The sequence below is a fragment of the Vombatus ursinus genome, unplaced genomic scaffold, assembly GCF_900497805.2.
Source record: "Vombatus ursinus unplaced genomic scaffold, bare-nosed wombat genome assembly UNPS02014841.1, whole genome shotgun sequence".
NCBI classification, from domain to species: Eukaryota; Metazoa; Chordata; class Mammalia; order Diprotodontia; family Vombatidae; genus Vombatus; species Vombatus ursinus.
The window spans coordinates 11,671,080-11,695,543 of record NW_020954619.1 but is presented as its reverse complement, the minus strand read 5'-3'; the positions used below and the strand labels follow the sequence as shown (position 1 = coordinate 11,695,543).

The following is a 24,464-nucleotide window of genomic DNA, read 5'->3' as shown; positions in this document are numbered from 1 at the left end:
TACCCCAGAATCATGTTTTGTCATAAATGTTGAACCAAAAGAAATTTCAAAATGAAAAAGAATGAAAACTGATTAAATGACTAGGTTTCTTTGTAATTTTCACTATCCTGCTCTGCCAAAGCACCTAAACCCTGATCTAGATACATTTAATATGCTTTTTAAGTCTTTCTGACTCAAAACTTAACAAATACATAATGCTATTATGTGGGAAAATACTAATGGTATCTCATTAAACCATGATTAAATGAAGTTGAAAGCATTTCACTTCAGTGAGGTCATGAATCTTCACAAATCTCCAAATAAAAGCCAGAAATTAATTATCATTTTTTTTTTACAATGTAGGAAAAGCAGTAGGTTTTCTATGACTATAAACTGAAAACTGAGCTAGAAAGGGAGTTTCTGTCATCCCAAATATATTCTCCATGTATGAGATCACATTGTGTTCAAAAAGTTAATAACCAGCAGGATGAAGTTATATTTTTATATGAAATCAACTATGTTTAGATTTCAATGACATAGCAAATTGAGAATACAAAGAAATGCCTTATGTTTAACAGACTGTGAAAAAGAGAAGTCTAAAACAACTTTGGAACTACAAGTAAAATATATATTATTATAAACTTCAAAAAAAAACCCACCCCAAATTGTTTTACTAAGTCAATTCCTGACTCCTGGAAATGAAAAAGAACTGGTTCAAGATCCTTTCAAATAAAAGAAGATATCTACCCTATAATCAAGAGATCTTAGTGCAGGAAGGGACCTCTGAGACCATCTAGTGCAATCCTTAACTGAACAAGAATCCAATCTGCAACATATCTAATAAAGCGCATCTAGGCTTTTCTAAAAGTGAGGGGAAAGTTACCATGTTCTAGAATGTACCCCACCTCACTTTTAGATAGCCCTAATAGCCTAAAGGAAGGTAATAGAAACCCAAATGAGTGGACTTAGGTAGATTGCTTACAAAGTTTTTAAAAACTTCTGTGGGGTCAAAAGACATATGTGAAAAGCCTATGAACATTTCTTTTGACACTGAATTAAATCTAAGCCCACTCCCAAAGGACTGAGGGTCTTAACAGGCTTTTCACCTTTAAAAAAAAAACAACTCATGAGACTTACTCAATCTGGGAAATGCTGATATAAGGACTTTTAGAATGTCAGTATTATTTCAGAGCTTACATATTAGGGTACCTGTACTTCCTTGTAAATTTAGAAGTTCTAGATTCAAAAGGCCCTCTCAAATGGTCACCTACACTGAAGAAGACTTGGGCCTGAACTAGAAATGAGACTTCCCTGAATTTTCCCCTTCAAGGAACAAAGTGAAGCTGACATAGGGTAATAAAATGTTGAATATGTTTTGTGCTCCAAAGTAACAAGAGACAGCAAGTCATGGAGTATTTGGTCATCTTGCCCTACAGTATTCATGATCAGTATAAGCAAAATAAGCATCATGAAGAATTTAGCTTATTCAGTAACCTGTTACAAAAGATGAAGACAGTGAGAAAATATACAAAGAATTTAACAAATTCCTTTAAGTCAAATCAAAATATAGCATGATACTCACTGACTGGAATTCAAAATAAAAATTTCTTCTCAGTCTCTGTTCCTGATTTTTTTCTACACCAGAAGCCAGCAGCCTTCTCACCCTAGAAGGTCACATCCCTGCGACCCCTTCTTTTGACTGGAAAACTGCTTCTGGAGTCTCCTTTTTAAGGAAATTATCCAGGCCAGCCAGGCTCACTCCTATATTCTTCTTTGGGATATAGACTCTGATTCTCCCCATTTCTTTCATGGATCCACCATTCCCTTGTTCATTCTTCCTCATCTCCTCACCTCTACTTTTCTGCTTCCTTTTTTTTGGCATTATCTTTCCCCATTTAGAATGTAAGCTCCCTAAGGACAAAGACTTTATCTTGACTTGTGTTTTCATTCCCAGCATTTAGCATGGTAATTGCCACATAGTAAGACCATAATAAATGTTTGCTGACTTGACTAGACAGGGGATGATGAAAAATACATTGGAACATATGTTTCAGGATTAAGGAATATATGAGGGCAGAGGCTCATATAATACTAAGAAATCTCACAATAATAAATCATAAATACTTTCTTCAAGAAGAAACCTGAGAGTTTGAATGATCTCTTAGATACCAATAACATTTTATGACTCTAGAAAGTCTGTGCAAAATAACAATTTCTACCACATATAACTTAATAAATCAGTAAAAATACATGCCTTCCCCTATTACTCAAGCACTTCATTTTAGACATCTCACAAAATTCAATTATAAACTAATATTATGTTTCCATCTTTCTGTGAATAACAGATTTTAACCAACTTTCCTGTAGTATTTTCCCCTTAATATTGCTTCATATGAAATTTTTATACTTTCACAACACTTTTAAAATTAGTTCCTTCCAAAATTGAACTCTGAGTAATGGGGGAAAATATAAAGATCCCAAAGGTCTATTTGGAACCCAACAGGGTTAAAAAGGAAAGTTTCACACATATACACATACTCTTAAAACTTATGTTTCTAAACTTTGTGTCTTTTATATGTTGTTTTGACTTGTTCCTCTTCTGCATGGCTGGGATATTGTAGAAGAGAAGGAATGAAAGCAAATCTTTCATACTAGGATAAAAGAAATACAGCTTGGTGCATTCCTTCCCTTTCCATCCAGTTCACCAGTTAGTCAGTCAGTCAATAAGCATTTGTTGAGTAGCTACTATGTGCCAGACACTGTGCTAGGGATACAAAGATAGACAAAAGATACTCCTGACCTTGAGTCAGTCATACAGTCTAGTGGGAGAAACAGCAGGCAAACAACTTTGTACAAACAAGCTGTATACAGAATAAATAGGAAATAACTAAGAGGGAAAGCATTAGATTTAAGAGGGATTGTGAAAAGTTTACTATAGAAGGAAAATCAATTGCAGAATCTCAGAATAAGAAGGAGCATCTGAGGGTCTTTAATGCAGCTCAAACCTGATTAAGAATCCATAGTACAAATAAGTTCATATCTGGATTTCACTTGAAGATTCCCACTGAAAGTACATACTCAAAGATGGTCAATATAAAGCTCCATTTATACCAAAATCTTCATTAGAGGCCTTCTTTGTGGTAGCAGACAACTAGATACAATGTGGATACCAGGTGATTGGATAATCACTGAAAATTTTGTATTAGTGGTATTAATGGATTGGAACATACTATGCTGAAAGAAATGATTAATGTGAGATATTCAGAGAAACATGGAAAGATCTGAATGAAATGATAAAGAGGGGAAAAAAGAGGCCAAAGAAAACAATATACACAGTAATTTCAATAATGTAAATTAAAAAAAAGATACAAGGCAATTGAAATCTGATTAAATGCAATGAACAATCTTAGTTCCAAAAAAAAAGAGGGGGATATATACGTCCCTCCTCTCAGTAGAGAAGTGGGGGGCTATGGGTGTTTGTTTCAAGTATATGTTGGGGAAGATATCTAAGGAAATAATTATTCAATAAGGAAAAAATTGACTTCTGGTGAGGAGGAACAGACTCTTACTTTGAATACTCTTCAGAGCAGAAAGAGAAGATGGCTGGAATGCCTCCTGAGGAACTCATTTCACTTTGAGAGATCTCTAATTGTTAGGAAGTTTTTCCTTATATCAGGGAAACCTTGACTTTTTTTTAAAATAACACTTAATTCTACTAGTTTTATCCCCATGCTCAACCAGCACAAGTCTATTTCCTTACGCATGAAATAACTCTTCAAATACTTGATAACAGTTATCCTGTCACCCTTCTATTGTTGTTCAGTCACTCAGTCATGTCTGACTCTTCATGACCCCATGGACCATACTGTCCATGGGGTTTTCTTGGCAAAGACACTGGAATGGTTGGCCATTTCCTTCTCCACAGGATTAAGGCAAACAGAAGTTAACTGACTTGGCCAAAGTCACAGCTAGTAAGCATCTGAGGCCAGATTTGAACTCAGGTCTTCCTGACTTCAAGCCCATGTTCTATCCACTGAGCCCATCTAGCTGCTCTTATTCTCCTACATCCCCCTAAATTTCTCTTTTCCAAGCTAAATATACCTAATACTTTTAACAAATTCTCGTGTTGACTGATCTCTACACCCTTCACCATTGTAGTTGCCCTTTTACAGATACTTTCTAGCTCATCAGTATCTTCTTTAAAGTGTGGCTGCTAGTTCTTTTCTGCTGGCAAAGAACTGGAAATTGAGGGCATGTCAATCACTTAGGAAATGGCTGAAGAAGTTGTGATATATGATTGTGATGGAATACTATTATGCTATAAGAAATGATGAGAAGGATGCTCTCAGAAAAACCTGCAAAGACTTACTTGAACTAATACAAAGTGAAATGAGCAGAACCAGGAGAATGTTGTACACAATAACAGCAATGATCAACTGTGAATGACTTAGCTATTCTCAGCAATACAATGATCCAAGACAAGTCTGAAAGACTTGTGATGAAAAATGTTATCCATCCTCAGCAAAAGAATTGATGGAATTGAATACAGATGGAAGAACACTTTTTTAAAAACTTTATTTTTCTTTGGGTTTGTTTGTATCTGTTTTCTTTCACAACATGACTAACATGGAAATGTTTTGTATGACTACACATGTATAACCAATATCAAATTGTTTGCCTTTTCAATGAGGGGGACAGGGAGAGAGTGAAAGAATTTGGAACTCAAAATTTTTTTTAAAACATTGTTAAGAATTGCTTTTACATGTAATTAGGAAAAAATAAAATATTAAAAAAAAAATTTTTAAATGTGACTGCTAGATTCAGGTATTTATAGTCTATTTACCATTTAACCAATCCTGTCTGAGGTCTATGAAAAGTCCTTGGGATATCCTATATAGAACCAGGTCAAAGAAATACTATTAATAAAAGAGATAATTTTATAAAATATCAACATTATTATTGTAACATTAACAACATATTTATACAGGGGTTAAGGTTTACAAAATATTTTCATAGGGAAGATGCTGCTTCTGATGCCAAGTCCTAAACCAGGGGCTCTTAACTTGAGATCCGTGAAAGTCACAAAAATATATGTACTTGGATAATAGTATTTCAATATCATAAAATCCAATGTGTTTTATTTTATATATTTAATATGCTGAAAAGAGGACTACACATTTCACCAAACTGACAAAGAAGATTATGACATAAAAAAGATTAAGACAACTTCTCCTCATTTTTTCCCCATTACACCATGCTAACTCTCCAATCCCATAATAGCATTGGTTATTGACACATTTCAAATTAATTTGACACCTGTTTACTGAATGATTATTTCAAGGCATTGTGCTAGGAAGATATTCTGGGAAGTACAAAGAAAAACACTGTACAGTTTCTTCTATTATGGAACTTAGTCTAGTATATATGTACTGGATAAAAGCTAAAGAACTTAAAAAAATTTTTCCACATCTGGATTAATATTTTTAAAAATATAAGCAGGTAATTTCATGTCTTTATTTATAAGATTTGTTTGTAATTTATACAATCGATTACCTGACCAACTCTCCCAGGATGTTTCAAAGCTAGACCTCCACTGGAGACAGCAGCAGCAACATTTCCTTCTTGATCAACAACTACTGCACCAACTGTATCCAAAGTTCCTGAGTCATTTTCCTGCATAATACACAAATATCAAACAAAGTAACAAAATAATTAAACATGATATTAGTTCATAATACTATACAAATATTTTGTAAAATGTTCACTAACCAAATGAAAGCTAACCCATAAAAAGAACATTTAGCAACTTCTTAAAGTTAACTCATATTTTAAACAGCGCATTTAAATATACTTTAAGTGAAACTTAATTACTATCCAAAAATGCTAAATAAATTAGTTACATTTAAATGTTTCATTTTTCTCAGTTGAAAGGATCATTAGCCTTAGCATTAGAGAGCAATATGAAAAACAGTTCACAGAGATTACTGTACAATAGCAAAGTGCAAGGAACAGTGACTTTGAAGTCAGAGGAAATAGATTCATAGTCTGTCTTTGCCACTTTACTACCTGTACAATCTTGATCAAATTATTTTATGTCTCCAAGTCTCACTTTTCTCATTTGTAAAATGTAATGGTAGGGTTGGACTAGATAACTTCTAACATAATTTCCAGTTCTATAGCTCTCTTCCAATTATTATGATCCTATGATCCCAGTTATTGGTGTTGTTAATTAAAATTAAGGATAATTAATAAAATGTAACAAACTGCAACAATAATGCAACAGACTACAAAGAAAACCTGAATTTTAACTTAATTGAATTTTCCATTTAACTGAGGTGAAGATGTATGGTTTAAGGAACACGCTAAATAATACCCTACAATACTAAAGTCTGTTTCAGGTATGTAAAATTTTATATCTCAGTTACATACTAATAGAAATCAAACATGCTATCAATCTTTACACCAGGAGAATGATTTTGGTAAGACAACCAGTTATAGAATCTTCCATCACTTTTTAGCAGATAGTTGGAATTGTTCATTTATCACCGATAAAACAACTTTCAAATCTTTAGTCAAGCAGTGAGATCATCAATGAATATCAATACACTTTGAAAAAGCCCTACAAAAATAAAAAAGTTACAAGTACCTTTAATGACTTTAGATAAGTAATAATAAGCCTAATCCTTCCCCAAAACTGCAGAGGGAGAAAGGAAAAAATTTTTAAAGTCCACAAAAATATAAGTATTTCTAAAACAAAAGTTTGACTAAACATAGAAAGAGGTAGCTTACTTCTTAAAAACAAAGGAGTAAAGAGACAATATAGCTAAAGTAATAAAGTTTCAAGATACAATGACAAAAATATAAATCTAGTGGTGGGTTTTTTTTTTGAGCAACAGTTAATATTAGCAAAGTAAAAGATTAAGCGCAGCTAGTTGGTATACCCATAGATAAATATCAGTGGTCCTGGGACAAATACAAGAAAAAAAAAGACTAACAAATCAAAGTAAATGGAACAAGCAATTACTAAATCAGAAGATTACATAAGTCTCTGGATAACCTAAGACCTGCTAGAACCTCCTTCAAATCACCAAAAGATGATTTCTCCTTCTGACTTTTCTCCCAAACGTTGAAGCTGTTAAGTACTCAGAATAAACATAGATTGAATCAAGGCATCCATCTAGTAATTTTTATAACCTCTTCTGCACCCAAGTTAAAAATGGTTGGTCTTGAGTTCAAATTTGACTTCAGATACTTGACACTTACTAGCTGTGTGACCCTGGGCAAGTCACTTAACCTCAGTCGCCTCACCAAAAAAAATGCAAAAAAAAAAATGGTTGGTCTATGCAGTCATATAAATCCAAGCCTAAAACATAGAGAAACATAATTTTCCAGCCCTGAATCTGTAGTTTCAGACTAAGAGAATAATTTGGGGGAAGAAAGGCAGTTATTTAATCTTCATTTCATTTTCTAGAGGTATTAGATTATTTATTAGTCATAAATAAAATTTTACTTTCATTAAGAAACATAATCATGTTGAAACATAAGAAAGTTCCACCAGCAATGTCAACATTATGGCCCAGAAACTATTTGTGTAGATGAGTAACCTCTCCAGAACTAGGGTTTTGAGACATGCCTTCTTTGGGAAGTAACACCTGAATCCCTAACCCAGTGTTTCCCATTTAAAGGGGTCTGCAACGATGTTCAAGGGGTTCACACCAAAACTCTTAAACAATAAGAATTGGGCTAAACAATAAATAATTGCAAAATACTATGAATATCATGTTAAATTACCAGGATTCAATACTTCTTTTTGTTGTTGTGCATGAAAGGATTTTGAAGAAAAAAACTGTTGGGAACCATCAACTGTCATCTCATTGCTCAGGTAAATACAAGTTTGTTTTTTTGACTTTTTCATAGGTACAACCTTCTTTTGAATACAGAATTCCCTATCATCTTTACTGGCTGAGCTTCATTTTTCATTATCTTTATGGTAAAAAACATTATGGTGTGTCATGCTCTATATATCTAAGCCATTTTTTCATCTTGGAATAACTTTTCTGACAACTTATAAATCATGATAAAAATTTTACCACTTAAAAAAGATCACAGGACAATGGGTTTACAGTATGAAATGATCTTAGAAATCAAGTTATCTCTCCCCACCCTCACTACCACTCTCCATATTGTAGAGGAGGAAACTGAGGCACTGAAATATTAAGTGACTTGCCAAGGTCATAAAGGTAGTGACCCATGCAGTTTCTGAAGCCAGACCCTACTGCATCCAGATTGAGTGCTCTTTCTGATGCACCACCACCATGACAACAACATTCCTCTTGGGTGTACTTCAGGGCTACATGCAATTACTATTTTTTTTAAAAGCAGATCAATACAAATGGATTGTACAATGATAAATTTACTGTAGCTCTGTTGAGAGATAAAATAGGCAAAGAAATCAATTTAAGGAAGAATATTGTTCCAAATTAAGCTAAACTATCCAAGTATCTAAAACACCTGCACAAATCAAGAAAATTTCATATTCAATAAATATTTCATTAACTCATTGCAAAGCAAATCTAAGAATGACAAAGTAATATTTAAATAAACATTTTTATGAAGTGAAAAGAAATGGGAGAAATAACAACATTGACATTTGAGTTAAAAGAATTCAAAAAAACTTGTTTGTATGAGCATGAAATATTGCTAAGTTGAAAATATGCAGTGATTTTTCAACATATAAAGAGTCTATTCAAATTTTATGCTGTATAAATAGAAAAGGTTTACATACCACATATAAAAACTAGCCTTATACATACTATGCATTGCCTATCTGAGACTGGAAGGCAAATACATGAACCTCTAGTTATTTTTCTACAGTGATTGTGTGCTCAACTTCACATTTAGAGGAAATATAAGTTATATATAAAACCTTTTTTGTTAAAAACACTCTCATGAGAAGAACACTGAAATGGGAACTAAGAAACTCAAGGTTTTTTTCTCTAGATCTATCACTAACTTTCCCTATGACTCTGGCTAAATCACTTAATCTCTCTGAGCCTACTTCTTCACCTTTAAACTGGAGATTGAAGTTGACCTTACCAACCTCTCTGGGTACAACAAATGAAGTAATGTATAAGGAGTTAAACATACAACCAGTGCCTCCACTTCCTTTCCTCTCACTCCATTTCTTAACTCTGCAGTCTAGCTTCTGATCTCGATTTGCTGAAACAGCTCATTCCGGAGTTGCCAATAATCTTTCAAACGCCAAATCTAATGGCTTTTTCTCAAATCTCATCCTTTTTTGACTTCTCTATGATATCTGACACTATCAATCACCCTCTTCTCCTTGACCTTCTCTTCTCTAGGTTTTCATGATCCTGCTTTCTCTTGGTTCTCTTCCAGCCTATCTGACCACTCCTTCTCAATCTTCTTTGCTAGATTTTCTTCTGGGTTGATTACTATGAGTGTGGTCCAAGGCTCTATCATAAGCCCTCTTTTTTTTCCTCTCTCCATACTATTTCACTTAGTGATCTCATCAACTCCTATGGATTCATTTGTGGCTCTGAAGAGGACTCTCGCTTTATCTTAAACTGGATGTTCTGTATACATTTTAAACTCAACATGTACAAAACTGGACTAGTATTTTCCCAAAAACTTTCCTCTCATACTAACTTATCAGGCTTATTTTTTTTTTCATTTTTTATTTTTAGGCAATTGGGGTTAAGTGACTTGCCCGGGGTCACACAGCTAGTAAGTGTCAAGTGTTTGGTCTGAGGCCGGATTTGAACTCAGGACTTCCTGACTTCAGGGCCAGTGCTCTATCCACTGTGCCACCTAGCTGCCCCCCATACTAACTTATCTATCTCTGTTGAGGATACCACAATCCTCTGAGTCACTCAGGCTTTCAACCAACATTTCATCTTCAACTCCTCTCTCTTATCCCCCATTTCCAATTAGTTGTCAAGCCCTTTCAATTCTACCTTCTCAACATCTCTTACATAAATCCCCTTCTCTTCTTTGAAACTCTTTTTTTTATCCCTTATCATCTTGTGCCTGGACTATTTCAATAGCCTTCTGGTTGGTCTCACTGCCTCAAGTCTCTCCCCACTCCAGGTCATCTCCTATTCAGCTATCAAGTTGGTCATTTTAAAGTGAAGGACTGAACATGTTACTCCCCCACTCAATAAACTCCAGTGGCTCCCTAGTATCTCCAGGATCATCTGTTTAGCTTTTGAAGTCCTTTGCATTTTGGCCCATTTCTATCTTTCCAGTCCTCATACATCTTTGTTCCCTCTACCCATTCTGTGATCCAGTGGCATTAACCCTGATGTTCCTCCAACAAGACACTCCATATCCTGATTTTGTGCATTTTCACTGGTTGTGCTTTATGCCTGGAATTCTCTTCTCAGTTTATTTCCACCTTGGCTTTCTTGACTTCCTTGAGATCCCAGGTAAAATCCCACTGTCTTCAAGAAGTCTTTCCTAATCCACCTTAATGCTAGTACCTTCCCTCTTAGATTATCTCCAATTTATAATGCCTGTATTTTGTTTGTACATAATTGTTTGCATATTGTCTCCCCCATTCCACCAGGAGTTCTATGAGAACAGGGACTTTTTTTTTCCCCTTTCCTTGTATCCAAAGCACTCAGGAGAATGCCTTTGTAGAATTGACTTGTGTGTAGACACACACACACATACATACCCCTGATTAACCTGACTTCTCTTGAATGTATCCTAGCACTTTGCCTAATGTTAACTATTTACTTACTAGCAATGTACCCTTACTATCACAACTCCCACAGTAGCATAGACATTAGCTAAATTTAAGGTGATATACTATGAACAGTGTAACCCAATATAAAAGTAAATGTTGGTAATAAATTTTAGATGATACTAGATATAATAACTAAAGATAACTTGAATCAAATAAGATAGTGCAAACAATGGTGAAAGCTCATCATGGTTAGGCTTCACAATAGGCTACCACTAGAGAATACTAGACACAAGCACTGTTAAATCACCTTTAAGTGCCAACATACAACCTTTAGCAATTAGGTATCCTAAACATTTATCTATATAGGAGATCCAACCTTAGTTCCCAATCTCTTCCACTGTAAAATTCAGCAATAATTAAATTCAACAGGAGGAGGAGCAGGAGGAGGAGATTGTCTATAATCACAGAAAAGAGGAATTTGCTGTTAGGCATTATCAATGTCAGTTTATTTTGTTTAAAGGTTCATTGCCACAAGGGAGGATTCTATTGGGGTAGTACCAGGAAATTTTATGCACACATATATTTAATGCATTCTAGAAATTTGCTAGGAACCAACATCAAGCACACTGGTCTATATTTTCCAAACCTCAATCTACGCTTTAAAAAAAATTGGAATAAAATATGCCTTTCAATCCTATTACACTCACTTAGCTATTTTGGGTATCAACTCCACATTAGCCTTTTTTCTTCTCTTCATTCAAATTGAAACATCATTCACCTTGAGAGAAAAAAAAGCAGCAAAATAAGAGATGAACAATTCTTACTTTCTCTTCACCAGTTATAACAGTCCCTTCCATGATCATATCATCCCCTATTTAATTAACTCCAGTTGTTCCCTAGTACTTCTAGAGTCAAATATAAAATCCTGTTTGGCTTCAAAAGCCCTTCACAACCTGCCCATTCCTAACTTTCCAGTCTTCTCACACTTTACACCCTTCTGTATATTCTGCAATCCAGTGACACTAGACTCCTTGTGTTACTCACACAAGATATTCTACCTTCCAATTGTGCATTTTCAGTGACTTACCCTATACCTGGAATGTTCTTCCTCCTCACCTCCATCTTCTGGCTTCCCTGGCTTCCTTCATGGCTTAGCTAAACTTCTATCTTCTCAAAAAAGCTTCTCTAGGTCTCCCTCAATACTTGTTCCTTCCATATAAGATTATCTCCAACTTACTTGTATATTTCTTATTTGTACATAGTTGTTGGCATGTTCTCTCCCAAAATAGACTGTGAGTTTCTAGAGCAAATGGACTGGTTTTTTTTGTATTTTTATTTGTCTTTCATTGTATTCCCAGCAATTAGCATAGGGCCTGGCACATAGTCACTTAATAAATACTTGCTAATTTGACTTGAGTAGATATTTGTCTAAACTGAATTTGTGCCAATTGACTTTCCAGTTCTCTCAGAAGTTCTTGTCAAAAACTCAGTCCTTCCTTCAATAAATTATAGTTGTGAATTTAGCAAACACTGTGATACTTTAAAAATTTTGTTTCTATTTCTTATCTAATATGTTCCACTAGCATAAGTAAAAGAGCACTGGGTCTGGAGTAAGGAAGACGAGTTCAAATACTACCTCAGAGAGTTACTACCTGGGTGAATAGTAGGCAATTCACTTAATCTCAGTTTCCTCAAAAGTAAAATTAGAGAACTACCTACTTCAGAGGGTTGCTATATGGACAAAAGAGAAAACCTCCATGCACTTTGCTAACCTTAAACTGTTATATACAAACCAGTTATTGTTACTATTAACCTTCACCAAATAATTCATGAATTCTGTTTTATAATGTACTTTGAGGTCTTGTGACATTATACCTTTTTATTTCAGACTTATTCTTCAATATTTTCTTTAAGATTCTAGATGTTCTCTAATTCTAAATAAATTTGGTTACTATTTTGTCTAGGTCAATAAAGTATGCCCTTAGTAATTTGACTGGTAGAACATTACATTTCTCTTTAAAAATCAATCTAAGCTGGTTTTAAAATTTCTAAGTTGGTTAGCAAATTTCCAAAATATCCATAATGGTTTCCACATATAATACCACCATTTCTGTCTTAAAAGAATAATTTTTTATACATCTTGAGAACTTCACTATTGAAAACATCCCATTACTCCTGAAATGACTGAATTCCCCTAGGTGTCCAGTGGATAGAATGTTATATACTTCAAATCAGGAAGACATGAGTTCAAATCCTGCCTCTTATATTTATGAACCTAGGCAGGTCACTCAACCTCTTTCAGCCACAATTTCCCCATTTGTAAAATTTGGGATAATAATAATAGCACCTATCTTCTAAGATTGTAGTGAGAAATATATACATATATACATATATATATATATACACATACACACATACATACATACAGATATAGCTTTCAAATCTTAAAGTACTACATATTAGCTATTAATGTTATTATATAATTTTAGGCCATGGAATTCTACCTTTCTTTTCTTTGAATACTTTGCAATATTTTCTTTTAAAATCCAGGCCACCTGGCAGACATTCCCAGGTTTTCTTTCATTCTACTTCAAATCTTAAGCTTTGGTGAATTCTACCCTTATGTTTGTCATCATTTCCACCCAAATAAACAGTCCCTCCTCGTTCGTGAGAATCGAATGCAAAATAAGAGTTTCCCTTGTAGGTTCTTCCACTTTGTGAAGGATAAAATTATCATTGGCAAGTTGAGAAATTACTGACTGTTCAATTTTGGACAGAAAGGGAGCCAAAGTAGATGTCTAAATAATTGAAATCCCTCATTTTTATTTTTTTCTGTTGGCCATGATAGGCTTTTGATTAATTTCCCAAGCTCTAGACCCTCCATCCCCCCATTTTATCTTTCTCTTCAAGTGGTCTGTATTATATTATAAAAGTGATACTGCTTATTTTTCTTCCTCCAATCTTCATACAAACAATCTCTACATCATATTTCTCTCCTCTGAAAGAAATACTCAAGAATTTTTTGAAATAAATATATCTTTTTAAAATTTTTAAAAATTAATTTATTTTTAGTTTTTAACATTCACTTTCACAAGATTTTGATTTCCAAATTTTCTCCCCATATCTGCCCTCCCCTGCATTCTGATTACCCCTTCCTTCAATCTGCCCTCCCTTCTATCAGTCCCCGCTTCTTTTATCTTCTCCCCCTTCTATTTTCCTGTAGGGTAAGATAGATTTCTATACCCCATTGCCTGAGTATCTTATTTCACAGTTGCATTAAAAAACAATTAACATTTGTTTTTAAAACTTGAGTTCCAAATTTTCTCCCTTCCTCCCTCCCCAACAACCCTCATTGAGAAGGTAAGCAATTTGATACAAGTTATACATGTGTAGTCACGTAAAACATTTCCATAATAGTTAAGTTGTGAGACTAACTATATTTTCCTCTATCCTATCCCACCCCCACTCCACTTATTCTATTCTCTCTTTTGACCCTGTCCCTCCTTAGAAGTGTTTGCTTCTGATTATCCCCTCCCCCAATCTACCCCTCCCTTCTATCACCCCACCTCTTTTCTTTCCCCCTACTTTCCTCTAGGGTAAGATAGATTTCCATACCCAATTGAGTGTATATGTTATTCCCTCTTTAAGCCAAATCTGATGAGAGTAAGGTTCACTTATGCTCTCTCACTTCCCCCCTCTTCCCCTCCACTGTAAAAGTTTTTTCTTGCCTCTTTTATGTGAGATAATTTACCCCATTCTACCTCAACCTTTCTCTTTCTCCTACTACATTCCTCTCACTTTTTCTTTTTTAGACATCATCCCTTCATATTCAACTTACCCTGTGCCCTTTGTCTATATATATTCCCTCCAACTACCCTAATATTGAGAAAGGTCTCATGAGTTACAAATATCATCTTTCCATGTAGAAATGTAAACAGTTCAACTTTAGTAAGTCCCTTATGATTTCTCTTTCCTGTTTACCTTTTCATGCTTCTCTTCAGTCTTATATTTAAAAGTCAATTTTTCTATTTAGGTCTGGCTTCTCAAGAATTCCTCTACATCACTGAATATCAATTTTCCACCTTCACTGATTACACTCAGTTTTGCTGGGTAGGTGATTCTTGGTTTTAATTCTAGCTCCTCTGACCTCTGGAATATCATATTCCAAGCCCTCTGATATCCCTTAATGTAGAAGTTGCTAAATCTTGTGTTATCTTGATTGTGTTTCCACAATACTGGAATTGTTTCTTTCTGGCTGCTTGCAATATTTTCTCCTTAACCTGGGAAATCTGGAATTTAGCTATAATATTCCTAGGAGTTTTCCTTTAGGGATCTCTTTCAGGAGGTGATTGGTGGATTCCTTACATTTCTATTTTATCCTCTGGTTCTAAAATATCAGGGCAGTTTTCCTTGATAATTTCTTGAAAGATCATGTCTAGACTCTTTTTTTGATATGGCTTGCAGGTAGTTCAATAATTTTAAAATTATCTGTCCAACATCTATTTTCCAGATCAGTTGTTTTTCCAATGAAATATTTCACATTGTCTTTTATTTTTCCATTCTTTTGGTTTTGTTTTATAATTTCTTGATTTCTCATAGAGTCATTAGCTTCCATCTGCTCAATTCTAATTTTTAGGGAATCATTTTCTTCAGTGAGTTTTTGGACCTCCTTTTCCATTTGGCCAATTCTGCTTTTTAAGGCATTCTTCTCCTCACTGGCTTTTTGGACCTTTTTTTTGGCCATTTGGTCTAGTCTATTTTTTAAGGTGTTACTTTCTTCAGTATTTTTTGGGTCTGCTTTAGCAAGCTGCTGACTCATTTTTCATGATTTTATTGCATCACTCTCATTTCTCCTCCCAATTTTTCCTCTACTTCTCTTACTTGGTTTTCAAAATCCTTTTTGAGCTCTTCCACAGCCTGAGACCAATTCAGATTTTTCTTGGAGGCTTTGGGTATAGGAGCTTTGACTTTGTTGTCTTCTTCTGATTGTATGTTTTGGTTTTCCTTTTGTCACCAGAATAAGTTTCTATAGTCTTAGTTTTTTCTGTTGTTTGTTCATATCCTCAGCCAATTACTTGACTCTTTGTTAAGGTAGGGCTCTGCTTCTAGTGTGAAGTCTGTACTGTCCCAAACTTCAGGGGTTTTGTGCAGCTGTTTTCAGAGATACTTCTAGGGACCTGTAGGTTTTCAGTTCTTCCAAGGCGGTATGATCTAAGGGGAGGTATGTACTCCTCTCCTGGTCTGTGCTCTGCTCTGTGAGTGACCACAAGCACTCTTTTCTGCCCTGGAACAGTGAGGAGGGTTCCCTCCCCATTGCTGCCAAAAACTTTACTATGCCAGTGCTCTCCCTCATCCCAGGACAGCGACTCAGATCCAATTATGGGCAAAGCAACAGAATCCTGCCTCGGTGACAGCATAGAGATCCCTATAATCACCTTCTGATCAGGGTGTGTGGGCTGAGAGCTCCGGAAGTAGCCTTTACCACCACTGCTGCAACTGCCACTACCCTGGGGCTGTGCTGAGGCAGTGACCAGACTGCACTGCTCTCTCACCCAGGTCTGACAGACCCTTCCTACTGACCCTCCAAACTGTCCTTGGTGTTTGTGGGTTGAGAAGTCCAGAAACTGCCACAGCTGCCCATGCTTCAGTCCCCTAACGCCTGCTTCGGGCTTGCTGGGGCCTGGTCTGTGCTGGCATGGCCCATGTTGGACTGTTTCCCTCTCAGCCTGGTGCAACAAACCATTCCTGTAAACTTTCAAGGTTGTCCCAGACTGGAAATTTGCTTCATCCCATCTTCCCATGGGTTCTGCCACTCTATAATTTGTCTAGATTCACTTTCTACAGGTACTTGGAGGGGTTTGGGAGAAGCTCAAGTGAGTCCCCACCACCACCAGGAGCCATCCTGGCTCCACCTCCCCAATATATCTTAATAGAAAATGTTGCTCTGATTTCACCCCCTTTTCTTACTGTTTCTTTTGAATAAATTATACTTTGCTTGGTACCATGCTCCAGTCACAGTTTATCCCATCAAGTCTCTGTGGCACTTTCATCTGTTTTTCTATAGACGGCAGCTAGTACAATTATTGGCACATAGTAGGTGCTTAATAAATGTTTCTTGAAGTGAATCCACTGCCTTGATGTTGAATTGTTCTCCTAGCTTTAGGATCATTAGTTCATGTCTGGGTGGAAGGAAGGCGGAGGGAAGGAAAAAAGGATGGATGGATGGATGGAAGGAAAAAAGGAAGGAAGGATTTATTAAGTGCCTAGTGTGTGCCAGACACTGTACTAAATGCTTTACAAATACCTCATTTTATCCTTACAACAACTCTGGGAGTCACTATTATGATCATGATTTTAAAGTTGAGAAAACTGAGTCAGATAGAGGTAAAGTGATTTGCTCAGGATCACGTAACTAGCAAATGGCAAAGGGTGGATTTGAGCTCAGTTGTTTCTGATCCCAAGCCCAGTACTCTATCCATTGCTCTACCAGCTGTCTGTACATTTGTGTCCAGATAGACATCTGACATCATAGGTTTTAATACTGGCAATTTGGTGGGGGAGAAGGGAAGAAAGACTTTGCTTCCTGTAAACTTCTGAGTGACTATACTGTTACTCTTCCTATACTGGAACTATTATGTATAGTCTAAAGCTCGGTGGATATTTGAGGTTATTTTCTCCCATTCTCCTTACTTTTCATTTTAAAGACCTTAAGATAAATATACAATAATTATGAGAAGTGGATAGTAGTCATTATATTTGAAATGTCTTAGAATCTCTGTCACATCTCAGAAACATGTCCTGGAAAATGAGCAGATGTCTCCTATTATTATCAGCATTTAAAAAAATAGATTCCTCAACACTTTTGAGCAAACAGTCATTAATGACCACTACTTGTATTCTTTTGCCCTTTACTATATTATCACTCACCTGATAGCACCTGTGGCTCTAAAACATTATTCCTTCAAGTGCAAAAGCTCCCTTCTCTTCTCCAGGAAAAGTCTTATTTATTTCTTATTTCCAAGTATTCAGTGGTTATTCTTCTTCCCTTTCCTCTCTACGTAATATCCCTGAACTCCCCCACCTCTAGAGGAGGGTCAGGTTTTCTACTCACCTTTTTTTTCTTGTTTGTCCTCACATGAAAGCATCTAATATATTTTAAAATAGCACTTCATTCTCTTTGATAACCTTTGAGACATTCCCAGGGCCTCTGGATCTTTTTTCCTAGAAGGAAACCAACCCTGAACTTTGTGTGAAGATAAGACTCACTTGCCCATGGCAGGAATAAGAATATTGCACACTGAATACTGTAAATTATTGAATTATAAAATAAAATATTGTAAAATTCTCTCTGTTTTTCATATTTACAAAAAAACTGAGATCCTCAGTCCTTGTCTTACTTACTAATGGTTGCTGTGTAGAATTGTTATGGCAAACCACTCATAATATCTTCAAATCTAGAGTTGGCACACTTCCTCTTCCCTCTTTAGTACCTAAAAACCTTGACAACTCTATTTCCTGATCTTACCATAAGTTACCATAATCTCTTACTATGTCTTACCAACTCCTCTTCAAATTCTTTTACCCCAGTTCAAATTGTTCTCCCAATTCCTTTTCCTCCTCCAATCCTACACAATAATATGTCAGCTCATTGTTAATTGGATAAGTATCTCATCACATTTATAGTACCAACAGTCAAATTAACTTTATAGGCAAAAACCAATTCTTAGTATACTTTGACCCACTTTCAGTCACTCTTTCTGCAGGGAGGGAGAAATAAGAGTTGTTTTAAAAGGTTTTTTTTGTTGTTGTGTTATGGATTACAAGGCCAAAAAGTTAATCACCAAGTGGCCAGACTATTAGTGATGACCTTCTCCATACACAATTGAGCTGGTCCTTGGCAAATAGGCCCAATCTATTGCTGGGCAATACTCACATCTTTTCCAGCACAGTACAACATAACAGAGCTTACGTTTTTCAGGCATAAGTCTTTGAGATTCCAGTATTACTTCCATACTACAATGAAGCATCAAAATAATGTATGTGAGAGTTTTGTCTGACCACCCACATAGGAAAAAGCAAGTGGATGAAAAAGTCTATTATCTAGATTATGACATGCACTGGATGCAAAACTTATAGAGTTTATCCAATAGAATGCAGATGGACAATAAATTAAACACAGAGTTGAACAGTGGGAGAAGAGTGGGCTAGACTACCTTTGGGAAATTGCCATGTTCCTTTAATGACCCCATATTTCCCATGGAAACAAAGGCCTATGTTTTTAATAACAACATTCAACTGTTTGTACAGTGTGGCAATGGACAATGAATACAAGTCTCCAAAGAACTAAAAATTAATATGACACGGAGTGCAATAGAGGGTATGAATAGGTGACAAAAAACAACAAATGAAGAACTTCAAAGAACAGGAATAAAAGATGTCAGAGACAATGTGTATGAGAAAAAGAGAAGATGGGTTGCTCATGTGGTTAGAGACGACAAGAAGAAAGTCAGAGTACTTCAAAAGTGTCATCACAATGTGAAGAGAGAGGGAGGAAGCTCTCAAGAATTGCCGGTGAGTAAACCCCCTATTGTGAACATGTGGGAACATAGAGAAATGAGGATAAATATTCCATAGATGGATTAGGAACAGTATCATTGGGAAATCCCAAATCAATAAGATTACAATCAGTTAGTATTTAGGAGAACTTGGAGTGAGGAAATTCTCTCTTTCGATGCATATTAGCCTATGTTCTGCAAAATACAGTCTTATAAAGTATGCCAGTGAGTATACAGCATAACAATGAGAGGTTAGGAGACTTGCCTAGGGTCTCATAGTATGTATTACAGACAGGATTTGAATTGACATCTTCCTCACTGTAATGTTGGCTATTTAGCACTCTGTACCCCTTGATATTTACTTCTATTTATTTATGGATATGTTAATATTTCTTTAAGACTGTTAAACATGATAGGGCTGCTTCAGAGTATTACTGCCTGTTGAGAAATTCATGAAATGTCACATTTAAGAAGAAAATTTTTAATATGAATTGGGAACTCTTAAAATTTAAGAACTGGTTCATGAATTCTCAATTACTGATTTTTCAGAGTATTTGTACAAGATCTAACTTATGTTACTGTTCTTTTATATGAAGAAAATAAAGCTTTCTTTCCCCTAAGTAGGAGACCCAAAAAGAGACCTTACAGGATAGGCCAGACACTTAGAACCAGTATGGTGATGGGCAAATCACTGACACAGAGAATATTTTTTTCAACGGATTGTAACCTCAGAGTATAGGACACAATAACAAGCTCAAATGCAACATAACACAAAATTGACAGATGGAAAATGTGTTTCAGTTTGGTTCCAATTGCAGCTCAAAAAAGTGAATTTATTAGCAAAGTCATTTAGAATATCTACCATCTTTACATCACTAAACATTCATTACTTTTGTCTTTCGACCTAATGTTTCAAATATTTCCCAACATACCAGCCTTCAATATATCTTTCCTCTCATTTATGATAAAATATCTTTGTTTATTAGAAGAAAAGAGGAAAGTGCTAAGAATCATAAGATTTTGGGGTCAACTATAAACATTAATTTAACTCCTAGTATGGTAAATGTGAGATTTTTATCCAATATCCAAAAGGCTGGTATATTATTATATTTAATATCAATACTTACATTATTGTTTTGATGAAATAAGATATATTTAGTAGAAACTAAATAGAAGGATAGCTTACAAAATCTCCTTGAGAATGTCAGCAAAAAAAAAAAAGTTCAGAACACAGAATCTCAGATGGTAAAGAGAGCTTCTGAGGTCATCTAATACAAACCTTAACTGACCAAGAATTGTGACAAACAGATATTCAGGCTTTGCTAAAAGACCTCCAATAAATCTAGGGTGTCCCCCATTCCATTTTTAAATAGCTGTAATCATACGAAGGTAAGGACTCAAATAAGTATACCCAGGTGCATTGTTTTGGGATTTTTTTTTTTAAAGAAATACAGTGAGGTTAAAGGGTATGACTCTATTTATGAACATTTCTTTCCGAAGTGAACTGATTCTAGACCTGCTACTCTAAGTATTGAGAGTCATAACAGGTTTTTCACTTGCAGTCTTAAATCACCTATAAGGTTTATAAGGTTTATGTTGTCTGGGCAACATTGATCTAAACAATCTTTATTTATTTTACATATTGAGGCAAATGTACTTTATTACAACTTTAAAAGTTCTAACACTGCAATGGCCCTAAAAGGGTCCCTGGACTGAAGATGACTTGGAGCTAGACTAGAGGGCTGGAATTACCCTCATCCCAAGTGGAGCTGACTAAGAAGGTAATAAAATGCTACTTTTGTTGTGTTCCCCAAAGTAACAAGAAACTGCAGTTTGTGGGATTTTGAACATTTTGCATTATAGTGTCCATAAGCATAAGAGGAATAATTATAAAAATAACTGTAGTTTATGCAGCAACAATGTCACAGAAGATGAAGACAGATAGAATTTCTATTAAGAACTTAACAAGATCCTTCAAACCAGGTCAGAGTATAGTTTGATACTCAGAGATAGAAATATAAAAATAGACATAAAGGAGGATGGCAAAAATACAGTGGAATATATGCTTCAATATTAAGAAATGAATGGGGCCAAAAGCTCAAAGAATACTAAACAACTTCATACCAACTTTCTTCAAGAAGATTTGGGGTAAGGGAGAAACACACAGGTGTAGCACATCACATCTGTCAGATTATTTTTCAATGTATTGGTCAGCTTTCCTAGAAAAAAATTTTTCTCTCTTTTTCTTTTTGTTAAAAATTATTTGTTATGAGGGTCTATGGCTCTCCAGGAGGGATAATAAGAAGGCTACAAGGAGAAATGTAGGTTATGTAAAAATAAAAGAACATTGATAATTTTTTTAAAAAGAGAGCTGAAAGATTCAATGAGATGATCTCTCAGATAGCTCTACGATTGTATTACTCTAGGAAAATCTGTACAGAATAACTCCCCCCCCCACACACACATATGACTTAATATGTGAAAATGAACAAAAGACCATACCTCTCCTATTATTCAAGCACGGCTTTGAACATCTCACAATACTTTTCTCAAAAACTAACATCATTATTTACCATCTCTTCTGTGAATAATCTACTTTTTATGAAGTTTGGTCTAGTATTTTTCATTCATACCTCTTATATATTTCTCTCATTTCATATGAAAGTCTTCCCCAAATTTTACTATTTTCACAACACTTGCAGAATTAGTTCCTTACAAATTTGAACTGAGTTTTAGAAAAGAATAAAACAAAAACAAAAACAATGAAGGTCCCAAAGATCTCTCATGGCAGAGAGGGTAGGGTATTTACCAGGACAGAATATTGCATACAATGATAGGTACAGTCCCAGTATTGGATATGTTTGCATAACTGTTCTTATTTTTCATAAGGAAGAAGAGAATCTGGAGAGTATTGGGTAAAAAATGACTGTGATATAAATAAAGTATTAATAAATCATATTTTTGTTTTTGTTTTTTTTGTTTGTTTTTTGCTAGGCAATGGGGTTAAGTGACTTGCCAAGGGTCATGCAGCTAGTGAGTGTCAAGTGTCTGAGGCTGGATTTAAACTTAGGTCCTCCTGACTCCAGGCCTGGTGCTCTATCCACTATGCCACCTAGCTGCACCCTTTTAAGTTGTTAGTTTTTGTTGTGTTTTGGGATTTTTTTGCTAGGCAATGGGTTAAGTGACTTGCCCAGGGTCAAACAGCTAGTAAGTGTCAGCTGTCTGAGGCCACATTTGAACTCAGGTCCTCCTGACTCCAAGGCCAGAGCTCTATCCACTGTGCGACCTAGCTGCCCCACAAATCATATTTTTAAAAGAATGAAATTAGTTCTTTCCCAATATTCACTACCAAGACAACTTAAAAAAAAACAAAACCTCTTATGAAGTCTTTTTTTGTTTATTCTTGTCCTTGCAATTAAAAAAGTTAACATTCAAACTAATTTCTCTGATGGGATGATCTTTTAATCATGATCTTTCATCTATTCCAAATTAAGCAGCCATACATATGTTGCTTTGTTCCAAACCAAAACTTTGAAAACACCCACTGATAACCCTCAGGACTTTCATTTGTCTAAAGGCATTACAGTACCATAGTCATCAAATTAGCTTTTTCTTCTTACATTTTTTCACAACCTTGGGTTTAATTTACATTAATTAGGCTTGTTTTGATATCTGTTCACCCATATCAATGTTATTTAACTGAAAGAAAAACCACCTTTTTCTTTAAAGAAAATTAAAGGTATAAATATAAAATATTTGGTTACATTTGAACTTCCACTGTGTCTCTTATCTACTTGTCACTGAGTCTTCATCTCTTTCATATACTCCATCAAAAATGTTTTAGTAATGTATTCTGGATTATAGGATACAAAGACACCAGAAAGCAGGCTAAATAACTAATTAAGATAGATGGCAAAAATGTGTTTTAAAAATCAAACAACATTTTTTAAACTTAGTCACCTAACTTGGCTCATTTCAAGAACACCTGAACATGGTCTGGACTTCTCATCTTTCTTTCATTAGAGGACATAAGTTTACCTTCCTTTGACAAAATTATGCTTTTTATTTTAAAAGCAAGAATTCAACTTGTCTTTGAACTAAGAATCTTACAGCAGTGGAATAAAACAGATAATGGGCTAGAGTAAAATTAAAGCAATCTGGATTGTATTTCTGCCACTATTTAATTTGTGAACATGTCGCTAAACTTATGTCCCAAATTTTTCCATCTGAAGCTGAAAAATGTCTTTGTCAGGGACTTTGCAAAACTTTCTAAGGACTTTTTAAAGAAAATAATATATATTTGATTAAAAATGTTCTATTACAAATCCTTATGTTGTGACAATAACATAAATGCAATGCTAAGTTAACAAAGTAATAATAATTTAGAGTTGAATTAAAACACAGAAGACAGCAAAAGGAAAAGAAAAAAAAATCTATTTTTTTCTTTCTGTTTTTATTCCAGCCTAACTAAATATATATTAGGGAATATATGTCCATTTCAGGAAATTATCAGAGAATTGCAAGTGGTCAGTGGATATGAGTTTAGAGTTGGATGTAATACATGTTTTAGTGGTATACCGTCAGCATATTCTATGAGAGGAGGGGCAGCTTTGTTTTTGTTTCTGTCGCATCCCCTATACCCAAGACAGTAACTAGACCATAGTGGGTGTTTGATAAGTGCTCACTGAATTCAAATGAACATAAATTTTACATATAGTGGACACTTTGAAAGGATCTAGTTCCATTATAACTGACATTTTCAGTAGGTCACTACTAAATCAACCAAGCCAATATTCCAAGCAACTGGACTCATAGGTGAGATTGTTCAAATGGTCTTCTTTTACCAAAGACATTTTTGGAAACTAAAACATGTTTATTGCTTCAAAATAGAATGTTTATGCTGCCTCCTCCACAGAAACTCAGGTCTATGAGACATCATAGTATGGAGGCAAATCTGGGTTTTCAAAAGCTATGTCAGTGAATCATATTTTCTGCCAGAGGCTACCATGCTGAGAAGGCATCAGATATGCCACTGGCAATAAACTGTATCCACTGTTTCAAAACCAGGTGAGCCAAACACAGAGGCTCAACACCAGTAGACTAGCCATTAGGTGGTAAGTTCTTTGACTTGAACTTGAAAGCCATGAAAAATAAAAATAAAAATAAAAACAGATAAAATAACCCTCAGTTACATAGGAAGCCCTTCTACTTCTGCCCTG

The 24,464-nt window shown here is 35.1% G+C and overlaps 1 protein-coding gene across 3 annotated transcripts in view; it reads right to left on the bottom strand.

Annotated features, from left to right (window-relative positions):
• Nucleotides 1-24,464, bottom strand: part of TASP1 (taspase 1) — a 274,462-nt gene that overhangs the window by 135,867 nt on the left and 114,131 nt on the right. For all 3 annotated transcript variants that reach the window (XM_027840257.1, XM_027840258.1, XM_027840259.1), the window contains exon 9: nt 5,533-5,652. In XM_027840257.1, coding sequence (XP_027696058.1) covers nt 5,533-5,652 — 120 coding nt within the window. The remainder of the gene's footprint in view (nt 1-5,532; nt 5,653-24,464) is intronic.